This window comes from Cornus florida, unplaced genomic scaffold (assembly GCF_030987335.1).
Source record: "Cornus florida cultivar Cherokee Brave unplaced genomic scaffold, ASM3098733v1 CherokeeBrave_3.0.0_Hap2_Chr06, whole genome shotgun sequence".
NCBI lineage: Eukaryota > Viridiplantae > Streptophyta > Magnoliopsida > Cornales > Cornaceae > Cornus > Cornus florida.
The window spans coordinates 47554511-47567094 of NW_026775576.1; the positions used below are offsets into that span (position 1 = coordinate 47554511).

At 33.5% G+C, this 12584-nt stretch overlaps 1 protein-coding gene across 1 annotated transcript; it reads left to right on the forward strand.

Annotated features, from left to right (window-relative positions):
- Window positions 1-1192: 1192 nt before the first annotated feature.
- LOC132311436 (RNA-binding protein Y14A) lies at window positions 1193-9618 on the forward strand. The gene is made up of 4 exons (XM_059809338.1): window positions 1193-1532; window positions 3653-3789; window positions 7270-7415; window positions 9311-9618. Exons 1-4 carry the CDS (start codon window positions 1283-1285, stop codon window positions 9354-9356), a joined length of 579 nt encoding a protein of 192 aa, XP_059665321.1. The 5' UTR covers window positions 1193-1282; the 3' UTR covers window positions 9357-9618.
- The last annotated feature ends 2966 nt before the right edge of the window (window positions 9619-12584 follow it).

A 12584-nucleotide genomic window follows, 5' to 3' on the forward strand; every position in this document is an offset into this window, starting at 1 on the left:
AGAGATTGTTTTTTTTTCTTTTTTGGTATGAAAGATAAAGAACTATTGATGGAGAAAAGATATTTGAAAATTCCCAGTACATGCATATTTATATCTATATCCATACTTATTATTAAAAAGTGTAAGTAGTTTTAGTATTTTAGTAATTATTTATAAATATAAAAATTATTTATTAATTAATATAAAAAGAATTTTTAAAAGAGTTTCTATAAAACTCTAACACAAATTACCTATTTAGTATGAGCTTTTATTTTTTCACTTAATATAAAGTGTTTAGAAGAGTTTCTATAAAACTTTAACACAAATTACATATTTATAGGTTTTTATTTTTTCAATTAATATAAGGTGTTTAGAAGAGTTTCTATAAAAAAAATACTCAAATTATCTATTTATTATGAGGTTTTTAATTAAATAAAATCTAATTAGATAAGAAAATATAAATAAAGAGTTAAGATACTATAATTAAGAGTTTCTATAAAACTCTAACATAAATTAACTATTTATTATGAGTTTTATTTATTTATAATTAATATAAGGTGTTTAGAAGAGTTTCTATAAAACTCAAATTATATATTTATTATGAAATTTTTTAATAAAAATAAATTTAATTAGTGAAAATATATAATTTATTATAATAAATATTTTGTAAATTGTTATCATTATTTAATAATGTAATCTGTTTATCTTAATTAATATATCAATGTAATTATTTTAAGAAATTAATTTTAATTATCATTGAAAAAATAATTATTTAATTACTTTATTAAATATTAATTTTAAATTAGATTTTACTCGGGTGCAACTTGCGTTTTACTAGTATCCATATATGATATGTATGTATAAAGTCACTAGTGAAATCATGGATGAGGAAGATTTTCTGAATTAAAAATGATTAAAAATATTAAAGATACATAGAAAAGTAATTTCATTATTCAGGTCACTTGACACGGATGCTGGGGAGGAAAGTGGAATTATCCAAATCAGAGGCGATGCGGGCATAATTTGCCCTATTTGCAAAGGAGGTAACGGTAATTAACCATATTTTATATAATACATTTTAAATTATGACAAAATTGCCCATCGCACGGGTTGCGCTATGTCGAGATTTTAACCCGCCCAAAATTAACCACTAGTCCGGACAATATAAGGCTCCCGGGATGTTACATATATATATATGTATATATAACCCCTCGCTTTGAGCACGGAAACCCCACTACAGCCCCATTAACTATACCCGATAGAGAGAGAGAGAGAGAGAGACTCGGTAGAGAGAGAGGAGGCGATGGCGAACGCGGATGTGGAAGCGGTGGACTTCGAGCCCGAAGACGACGATCTCATGGACGAAGATGGTGCCGTCGACGTAGATGCGTCGCCCAAAGCGGCTCTTCCAAAGCTCAAATCCGCCATCACCGGAGCTCCAAAGAAAACCAAAGGCCGTGGCTTCAGAGAAGAGGCTGACACCGAGCGCAATAACCGCATGGCTGGTCGCTTCGACTCGCTTGACTCCGATGGCGGCCCCGGTCCCGAACGATGTAAGTTCATTCTCTCTCTCTAAAACTTCGAAAACTAGGGTTTTTTTTTTTTTTTTTTCCCTTTTAAGTTATGATTTTGGTATATTATTGTGTTGCTTTTTTGGGGTTGCATTATTGTCCTTAAATACCCTTTTTGGTTGCTGAAAAGCCGGAGGAATGAAAAATTGAAAAAAAAAATAAAACAGGTTTATTTTCTGCTGATTCTTAATAATCGGGTTTTTGGTTTGAGTTTTTTTATGGTCTGAGAAACATGGATTAATATTAGAAATTCTGCCCCATTTGGTTGTCTTCTCTCCATTTGAAAGTCATAAACATTAAAAATAATATATAAGGAAAAGTTGAAATCTGATAGATCTGATTGTCTAGACATCTTTTTTTTGCTCTTTATTTTGAGGTTTATGCTCTTGTTCCTTTAGTCTAGATGATGATAGACTAAAGGGGATGGGAGCCTACATTTTGGTGTAAGCTTGGGGGAAATCTTAATCTAAAAAAATAAAAAATACAACGGTAAGTAGGGAGTTTGGGATAGCAAGAAAAGTTTTGGTTTTGAATGTGGTTGGAAACCAAAGGGAAAAAGAATTAGCAAACGAAGTTGGATAGAGGTATTACAAAGTCTTGCATTTGAGGCTATATTTGCTCTCTCCTCCTTTCCTTGTGTGGGTGGGTAATATGAGGTTTTTTCTTGTTCAAGGATTATTTTCGTTTAATATTAGGACACGGGCTTTTGTATTTATGACATTAGATTAGTATGGTATCATGTTATACATTTTGAGTAATGATTCTATTTTGATTAATAATTTTCTGTAGTAGTGAATTTCATTATCTAATTTATATAGTTACACTGGTATGTGAAATTCCAACCATGTATATGGAGGATGTGGTACATTGATTATGCTTTACAGAATTTGACTTATTAAAAAGAAGTTTAAGCTTTACAAAATTTTAATCTGGTTTGCTACCTTAATGCCTGGTATAAGAATACTTCTAATTCTACTCAAATTAGTGGTTTTGGAAATCATCTTAAAACAATTAATTTACATTAACTTTATTTGGGCTAACACGAAACCATAATAACTTTTCATGTGTCAAAGATTCAAATTATCAATTCGCAAGTATTAGGTTGTTTTACACTTTTAATGGAGCTTGTTGATAGGTAATTCTGTTGATTGAATCTCTAGTATGAATGTATGATTTGATTGAGAGCCAGCAATCCAGATCATCTAATTCAATTAAGTAATTTGGATTCAATGAATTAGTAAAGAAGGCTATATTGAGGTCCATCATCTAGTTGCACAACTGTTCATAGACTTCTTATGGGCTATACAATCATGGACTGGGTATTAGCTCTCTCTCTCTATATACATATGTTGACTATGATCTAAGGAATGAGCTTATCCCAAGCTTCATTTGCTTGTTAAGTTTTTTAGCTAGCCTGAAACCTATTGCTTGGCTCAACCAGGCTTTTGAAATAAAGGTTAACAGTAATCAGTGATTTACATATTAAGATTGTAATCTTGTGCTGTGATCAAACATTGATAATTGATGACTTGAAATATACACTAAGACTACTGGAAATTCTCTTACTGAAAGGTTCTCTAGATATTTTAGGAAGTTTGGTTTTCTTACCAACGTGTCACTATAGATGTGAATTTTCATTACTTAAAACAATTTCAAACTGGATTAACCAGAATTTTCCTTAAAATACCGGATCTTCACTACAATTATGATATTTGGTGTTATTTTTTCCTTAATTATTTGGTGTTATTTTGTATTGCTTAGAAGAGGAAAATGTACTAACAATAACCTAATTATATATATATATATATATATATATATATATATATGTATGTATGTATGTATATATATTTGGTTCTACTCAACTTCCCTGTTATCCTTAACAGTTAAATCAATCAGAAGTTAAATCTTATATAGTTATTACATATGCATAATTGTTTCAATTGGTAGTAATATTGTCTGCTGTGAAATATTTGTATCATTACAGATATTAAATGAAAATTTAATTGTCGGAAGTTGAATAGCATTTTATTTTCCAGGGATTACATTAACGTTTATATAGATGTTTTCTATATAGAAGTTTTACTGCTTGTGAATTTGTGCAGCCATTGAAGGATGGATTATTCTGGTCACTGGAGTACATGAAGAGGCGCAGGAGGATGATCTCTCAAATATATTTGGTGAATTTGGTGATATTAAGAATTTGCATTTGAATCTTGATCGGCGAACTGGATTTGTCAAGGTGAGCATTCTTTTGTTATTTTAAGAATGCATTTATTTGAATGCGTTGATGGGAAATAAAATTGTACCATCGAACATTTTAGAACCATTTTTTTATACTGAAACAAAATGCCTTTGTTCTTGTACATTCTTTGTTTGCTATTGCTAGAAGTTAATTATGTGTTTGAAGAATTATTCATCAATATATTATTGCTGGTCTTATGCTTTATTTTTGTGTTACTTTTTGCTTTTAAAGATTGACACATGCTTAATACTCATCTTGTATCAACTACTATATGTAGTCATTGCTTAATTAATAGTTGTTGAAGATGATATTAATTCACATTATTCAAACCTCTCATCTATACAGGCCGTATGCTAATCATAATAATACTCAGTACTTTTTTGATAAGTAAGATTTCATTAAAGAGCGCAAACAACATACTTAAAGAGCCACAGAATATTACTTATCAAAGAATAAAAGAGCCGTAGAATATGAAAAAATTAAATGACATGAGATGCAGTTAGTTTTTGTTCCTTAAAAACTTTGGAACAATTGTATGCTGGTGGTAAGCAGTGATGGCAAGGATAGTTGAACCATATATTTTGGCTGCATGTTTTTCCTACTTTCAAGATTGTTCATCAATCTTCTTACAAAAGCTTATTAACTTTGTATTAGGTATTGTAGTTTTTGTATTCTATGCGTGCACTCCCCTTTTTGAGCGTTTTTAATGAAATCTGACTTATAAAAAAATATATATTCTAAACTAGTTGAGCTGAGCTGCTTGAGCAGTTGGCTTTTCATGATTGGTAGAAAGATTAATGAGCTTCAAAAAGAACGTCAAGCTTACCTTGTTTATTTCGTAAGTGGTTCGAGCAAGTATTACTTGAACTAATTTGATCCTTTCTCAATTACTTATTTTATTTGGTCTTAGAAGTCACTGGCTTATTGAGTTGAGTTTGAGCCAAGCTCAATAAATTAACAAGCTTTAAATGTGGTGAGGTCGGCTCATTTATCTTGCACTACGTTAAATGAGCTACTAATGTCAGTTGTATCTTTCTATGCTTTTGGATTTGTTTAAGGACTCATGGTGAAATTGTAATATTAAGTTTGTAAATTTTTTCTAGAGAAAAAAAATGTCGGTTACATTTTGTGTTCAACATAGACAATTCAGTCATTTTAAACTAATAATGTAACAAAAGGAACAAAACAGTGGAGTTGGATGCATATCCCTTGCTCCTATCCGAGCATCATGTGTCTGATGCGGATTATTACATCCATTTTTGAAAAGTAACCTAGAGCAGCCTCTAATTAGCTGACCTTTACCCAAGCTAAAGTGTGAATAAATTTATCTACCCTAAAAAAAGAATATCGGATTTGCAAATATGCTTATTAGGCGTTTGTCCAACCATACATCAGAAGTGGTGAACGCATATCCCTTACTCATATCTGAATATCAACTGTCTGACATGGATCACTTCACCCAATTTTGACAAACAACCTAGAATAACCTCTAATTAGCTGACCTTGACCCAATCTGAAGTTAGCTTGGTTTGTCTTTCATCCACATGCACATTATTGTTTCCCACTACTTCAATGTAATGCTGGATAAGCGGACACGGTGAATTATGATACCTTCATGTGTCCCCATCAATTCTCAATGTTAGCATGCCTTGCGGACTAAATTTGGGCCTTATCAGTGTCTCATTTAGTCTCCGCCTCTTATCTAGATTCTGAAATTGTTGACACATATTACGATGTAATTTTGTCCTGTACTCCCAAAAATGGAACCGTTCGTCGCTTTTCCTGATATTTGCTTCTACGTCATGTCAAACCTTGTTGGCTTTGATATGGAAATGAACTGTCTTGGCCTTTATATTGCTAAAGCTCAATCTATCGTTTTTGTAACAGACTGATTGTATGAACTTTGACATCTGGAACATATATTAGTAGGAGCTTATTCTGTAGAATGTTAGCCTTGTCTTCACTCATTTATAATTAATAAATTGGCTGTTATCAAAGATAGTATTTTATTTTTCTCATATGACTGGTAGAGTCATTCACAGGTGCAATGCAGTAGTTTCCATTGATATACCTATTTGGTTTTAACTTTTAGTTTTGTTCATGTAATTAACTTAAAATGATACATGGAACAGTAAAGAATATCTCGTGGAAGGCAGTAATTAGTGTTGAGTTTTTTGTCCCCTCAAGTATGTTGAATATGATGATAATCTTCTGCTGCTTTTCTAATTTATTACGGGTACAATACTTGGTTTGATTCTTAATGGCAAAGATATTTTATGGAGGTGTTGTATACATATTACATAGTATATTTGATATTAGTAACATGGACAGTTGTAAAATGTTCTAAGATACATTTATTTTGATGCTTTCTAGATGGATGATATTTTTAAAATGCCACACCCATGTATGAAACTACTTGAACACTTCTGGACATTTGGGGTGTCTCAAACATTGGGATGTTGGATGCCTACTATATAATTGCCTTATAATTGGAAAGGAAAAAACAAACTAAAAATTGATTTAGAAAACTGACCATTTACTAAATAGGAATAAGGGATAAATAATGAAGGTAAATCTCGTTGATTCTATTTCAACGCTTTAACTCTATATCCATGCAATGTAACCTTCAGTTTCTCACACAAATTTTAATAATTTAAGTTAGAAGCAAGAAGTGGAAAAAAAATGGTAGAAGCAAGAAATAATTGATGATTCTCAAATATGTGCTCATCATAATGTTTCTGTATGTAATAATACCTTTTCTAATGATTCATTATAAAATAATATAGCCACATCCCCGACATATTTCTCTGTATGTTTCAGAATTCCATGTCCCCTTTTTATCTGTAGAATTTCTTAGATTCATCTATTTGTATTCCAATTGTCAATTTTGTATCGTGTGACTTCTGTTGTACTTGTATCCTTTATCTATGTGCATTTTTCATAGGGTATTAGTTATATAGGTTGAAATTTCTTTCAAATTCCTATCTATCACAGAAAAAAATCTGTCAAATGATCTCAGGAGAATGGGAATGAAAATTAGATCAACAAATATGAATTGTTCTCAGTAGGCATCATCTGTCACCAAAGCAACAAAGCAAAAGGAATACCAAAATTATCTACTCAATATATTTTCTATTATGTAAAAGAATTATTCTGTGATTGGCTTAAACATTATAACGGGCGTTGACAGATATCTTTCCTAATAGAAGCGTTCCTTCTAAAGAAATAGGTTATTTAGCAATCAGCAAAGTTATAAATTGTTCTGTCAGTGTTGAGACATTGAGACTTCTTATTGCTACTCACATAAAGCAGCATTTTGAATTACTTTTTCTATTAAATTGTGATTCGCTAAATTTAGTAGTTTCAAAGATTGCTGATTCACTAAATGAAGGTTAAATTGGGGTTACTTCCCTTTGTTATATCTTGCAATCTATGTTCGTTTGGCACATTGGTTGATGTGAAAATATTGTTGTACAGGGGTATGCACTCATTGAATATGAGACCTTTGGAGTTGCGCAGAAAGCTATAGAAGTTACTGATGGAACTGAGCTACTCACTCAAACCATCACTGTTGATTGGGCATTTAGTAAAGGTCCCTTCAGGAGGAGGAATATGAGAAGGAGGTATGCTTTTTTGTAAGAGCTTTTGCATGTTTACCAACATGCTTTACATGAATTTTATGGGAGGAAAAACTCTTATCTAATTGAATGATGGGGATTCTGTTGAAACATAAATAGAATTTAGGAGAAAAAAAGCTGTAGATCTTGCAGAGACGTTTGACATCTATTGCAGCCAGAGAATTAAGAGGTCAACTATGCTGGAACATTGTATGAGGTCAGGGTAGAAAGGGGGTGGTACATGATCATCCTCTTCTGTCCTCACGGCTTTTTATTTACTTCTGAGGGGATGATATTAAATGATTTTGGTGGTTACTTAATTTTTCCTATTTGATTCTTAACTCGACACAATAAAGCCCGTTCCAACTATTTGATATTGGGGTTGGCCACACGAATATCTTTTCTCCATTTTGCTCTACTTAAGGCTATCACCTCAGTTAAACCACATGCCATCATATCCATCACTCTCACTGCTTGAGATGAATTATTTCTTCAAAGAGCCATCTCCTATCACACGTGTGGACCTTTCTTAATACTTTGCAAGTTTAACTGATCCTCATAAATAGAGAATTTTCGTCGTCTTTCATAAAATGGAATTAAAATTCACCATGAAGATTTTATTTTAAAGGTGTCAAAATGCAGTAACAGTTATAATAATGAATTAATGAAGATTTATGTGCAAAGAGTGCGTGCCAAATTGTTGTTGTATGAGCAATTTCAACAGCCTCTCGTCTCTACTGTAACCTGTCTTTTTTTGGTGCCTGGCAATACATTGCCTGTTCATGTGAAATATAGATCAGTTGCTACTAACGTATTCTAGTCTGAAAGAAACTAAACCATTTTTGGGAGTTCTTGATGGAAGGGTTATTGTTTATTTTTGGGGTGTCTTGGTGGTGGCTGCATTGTGTTTCGTCTCGAGTGCTGTTATGAGGGAACATGGATGGAGATAACAAGAATGAGGAAGAAAATAGTGAAGATGGCAACTCAGTTTATAGTTTTCTATGGTGAGATGCGGGAGAGTGGAAGATGTGGAGGTGTTGGGTTTGGATATTAGAGGTCGTCATGTTGGGTGGTTGGTTTTGGGTTGCATTGCCACCAAAAAGGGGTATATTTATCTATTTCAAACTGGTTCTTTTAACAAGGGTATTATTAGGTTTTTGGTTGGTAATGCACATGCTTCATGTGTTTTGATGAAACTTGTTGAAATGGTAATGGAAAGGGGGAGCTTATAAAAGATTTGGCAAGTAATGTGATGAGTGCAATAATAGAGTGAGTTCATGGGTAGTTACCAATTTTTGGAAACATGAGGCGGTGAATTGAAATTTACCCCTCATTTAATGATTTCCCTTACTTCAAAAGCATTTTCTTTTGAACAAGTTTCATTCACTTTTGCTTAATTTATATTTCATATTCTAACTTGTATTGGTGCAGTGATTAATACTCTTTATATAGGTTCTCTGTGCTCTACTTCTGATCTTTACACAAAAACAATTGCTGACATGGTTTCTGGTTGACATATAGCTTCTATATGATCTCCACATCTGATATTTCTCAATTTAAAATTCCAATTACTGGCTTATGGTTCTATTTCTTGTTTTAAATTAATACAAAAAAAATCGTTTCTAATTGATAGCTCCTACTGTCTAATTTATAGACTTTTCATGGTCTCTTGACATCAGCTGAAACTTGATACATACTTCTAGGTAGATGCATGATAAGTTTTGTCAATTGATTGGAACTTATATATTAAAACTGTAATTTATCACTGAGAATTTGTGTATTATTACTCCCTTTTGATTTTGTCGTTTTTCTATTATTATATTTTTGGGCTTCTGAGGTGTGCATTTCAGCCGTAATATGCAAGTGTGTTTATTTATTTGTTGTTGTCCATGTTTTTGCAGATCACCACGCGGCCATCGTTCAAGAAGTCCGAGGAGGAGATACTGATGCAGTTCTTATCTTACTTGAGGGTTTGTGGATTTCCATTGAGGGATGAGGAATTGAGATGTTTCTAAAGATGTTGGTTTGCCATGGTCTTTGTGTATGATCATTTACTCAGATTGCTGAGGATCCCTTAATTTCTCTGTGATGTCTTTGCTTTCTTGCTTTTCCTCCCCCCCTCTCATGGATGCTTTTTAGGCTTTCCCGACTTCTGATCGTGTATTAAACTGCAATTATTTAATGTTGACTTTATATTATTTTAGGACTACCTTATTGTTCTTCACTTGCATGTAGACTATTTAGTTTGATATCATTTGCCAACACTCAGCATTTGCGAAGATTAAGGTGGCTTTGACCATGTTTGTGTTCTTCTATACTAGATAGTTTTATATGGTCTGATGGGAATTGATATGTGCTAAGTTATTACTTGTTAGAGATGGATTTTCTAAACGGATTTCTCTCAGCTGAGGGAAAAAAAACTTCCTTACCCGTTGCACCGTGCATCTGGACCGTCTGTGTAATACATGTCCCCATCTATTGCACCGTGCAACAAGTGCATCTGGACTGTCCATGTGTAATACATATTACACGGGCCGTAATGGACGGTTGGATGTGTTCGTGCGCAAGGAAGTTATTCTCCTCGGCTGAGGAACAACACCAGAAAGATCAATGAGGGTGAAAAACACATATTCGACTAAAGTTGCTCACGTTCCTTGATAGTTTTAGATGGTCTCTGATGGGAATTGATATGTGCTAAGTTATTGTTTGTTAGAGATGGATTTTTCTAAACGGATTTATCTCTCAGCTGAGGAACAATCCCGGAAACATCAATGAGGGTGAAAAACACAGATTTGACTAAAGTTGTCAGTGTATTTTATACGTGCACACGAAGGTGAAGCTATGATCTCTTTAGAGAAAGTCAAGTGTGATGTGTTTGTCTGCAAACCCTGAATCCATATTTGTACTTTTGGTGAGGTAAGAGACTGATACTGTTAAGTCAGTGGCCTGTTAGTCATAGCATTCCACTCGAGTGGAGGAGCTTTCAAAAGAGGTTGCCATTCCATCCTATTCCGTTCGTAGAGGGGGGTGGAAATTTGCTTCAGAGTATTTATAACTTAAACAGGAAAATAAACCAAAAACTTTGACAGAAAACAGTTGTAGAAGTTTGTCAAGAGTACAAAAGGTCATTCTTTACTGAAGTTTCATTCACACACCAAGAATACAGTTACAAGTCCAAGCAACAAAATATACTTTCTGGCTGTAAGATGCTCACAATATTATGGAAATGAATGTTATTAGTGTAATATTGTAGTAACTAATAAAACAAAAACCCAGCAGACGGCCAGAATGACTGATTTATGAATGTCACTACAACACTTTTTCAAGTACCAGTGAAGAAGACCTTTGGACATTCCCAATGAGAAAGATGATTGATCTGTGCTGCAGGAGATTTACAATCGATCTTTTTTTTCAGTTCTTCCACAACGTGGACGAGTTCCTGCTCAAATAAGCATAAAACCGAGGTCAGGATACAAGACAAACACATCATCATATGGTGTGCGTGAAGGTAATAAACGTCTCTCGTTCTCATGCTATTTGAATCCTTAGATACAGTAACCAACATGGATTCTCTATGCGGTGAAAAGTATAAAAGATGGATTATGAATAATTGAAACTAAAACTATAAATTAATAAATCCAGTAATAACATGGATAATGATATCATACGCTTGTCTGCTCAATCAGTTCTCTGCTCCAGAGCTTTATCCAATGTCAAGGAAATACCAACTTCACTAGTAGCTACAACATCCACTGATATACCCACTTCTTCAAAGATTGAAAACACCTGAATGGAGGTAAGGTCAGGCATATCCGCATAGCGCATTAGATTTGGATAAGCAATTGAGCCTGCATGACGGCAAAGAATTACCAAATTCAGTAATTAGCATTTTCACCGTAGCAAGAAAGCCAAATTAAAAAACCCCAATGGCCAACAACCCCAACACTACCCCTAGTTTTTCACCCAATACTTAAATACTCAAATATATATATATATATATAGGGTTAATTACACTTACGCCCCTTGAGGTTTGATATATTGACAGTTAGATGAAAGTTAGCCATTTTTTGTACATTGACACCCCCTATAAGTTTTTTCCTTTAAAAAACATGTGAAATGTCTATATAACCCTTCATTATTTAATTCATTAAAATATCAGAAGTGCAAAATGACCAAAATGCCCATTATAATTATTTATTATTATTTAATTCATTTTACTACTTTCTCTTTCTAACCTATCACCTAATGGAGGCGCTGTCCTCTGGACACCCACTGATTGGTTGCATCCCACGGCGAGATTTAGGGGATCTAACCGCAGACGCCGAGTCCTTTGAGCCAACGTAAAAGAACGGGTCGAATTTGGAGATTTGATCGAGCACCAGAGTGATGACTGAGTTGCTAGAGCAAGCCGTGTTGAAGTGTAGAGTCGACGAGGATGTGGAATCGTGGACCATAAGGCTGTACAAGAATGACGACTCTTTGATTTGGGAAGAAATGAGAGCGAGCCGCCGCCGATTCTGAAGGCCGAGGATACAAATCCGAGTTGCTTACCAACGATTACAATATTGTGTGCCAGTGCAAATCATTGATTTGATGAGTTTTATTATTATTAATTTTTTTTTTATTGAGTTGGATTTGGCTGGTTTCTGGGGATTTGAAGCTTTCTCATCGGAGATTCTCTTTGTAAGCTCAGATCTCATCCTCTCTTTCTTATGATCAGTGTGTTGATTTATTTATGTATATATATTGTATTGGGTTTAACTATACTCTCTCTCCTCTTATATATATATATATATATATATATATGATCAGTGTGTGTTGAATTATTTATGTATATTTTCTATTGGGTTTCAGTTAAATTCTTCTCATTTTCTCTCTAACTCAAACTTTTTGATGTTTAATTTGCTTCTTGGACGGCCCAACAAGAGGTACTGTAAGTTTATAGGGCAGTTTGATGGAGGTCTTGGTTAATTTGATTGATTACCGTTGGAAGGTTTCAATTTCAAAAGATTTTGATTTTGATTAAGGGTTGATCTTTAATAAGTTGATAGTCTGAGTTGTTGTGTGCTTTTTTTTGGGTTTAAACCTTCAAAGATTCTCTAAAATCAATTTCGATGGATGGTGGTGGAGATTGCCAGTGCTTTGTATATGTGTGTGTGTGTATATATATATATA

What these genes read in the sequence shown, in the direction of transcription:
- LOC132311436 (XM_059809338.1), top strand. Translation starts at nt 1,283, where the DNA reads ATGGCGAACGCGGATGTGGAAGCGGTGGACTTCGAGCCCGAAGACGAC. An exon ending in CGGCCCCGGTCCCGAACGAT is followed by an intron (nt 1,533 to 3,652) that starts GTAAGTTCATTC and finishes GAATTTGTGCAG; the next exon opens with CCATTGAAGGATGGATTATT. An exon ending in GGCGAACTGGATTTGTCAAG is followed by an intron (nt 3,790 to 7,269) that starts GTGAGCATTCTT and finishes ATTGTTGTACAG; the next exon opens with GGGTATGCACTCATTGAATA.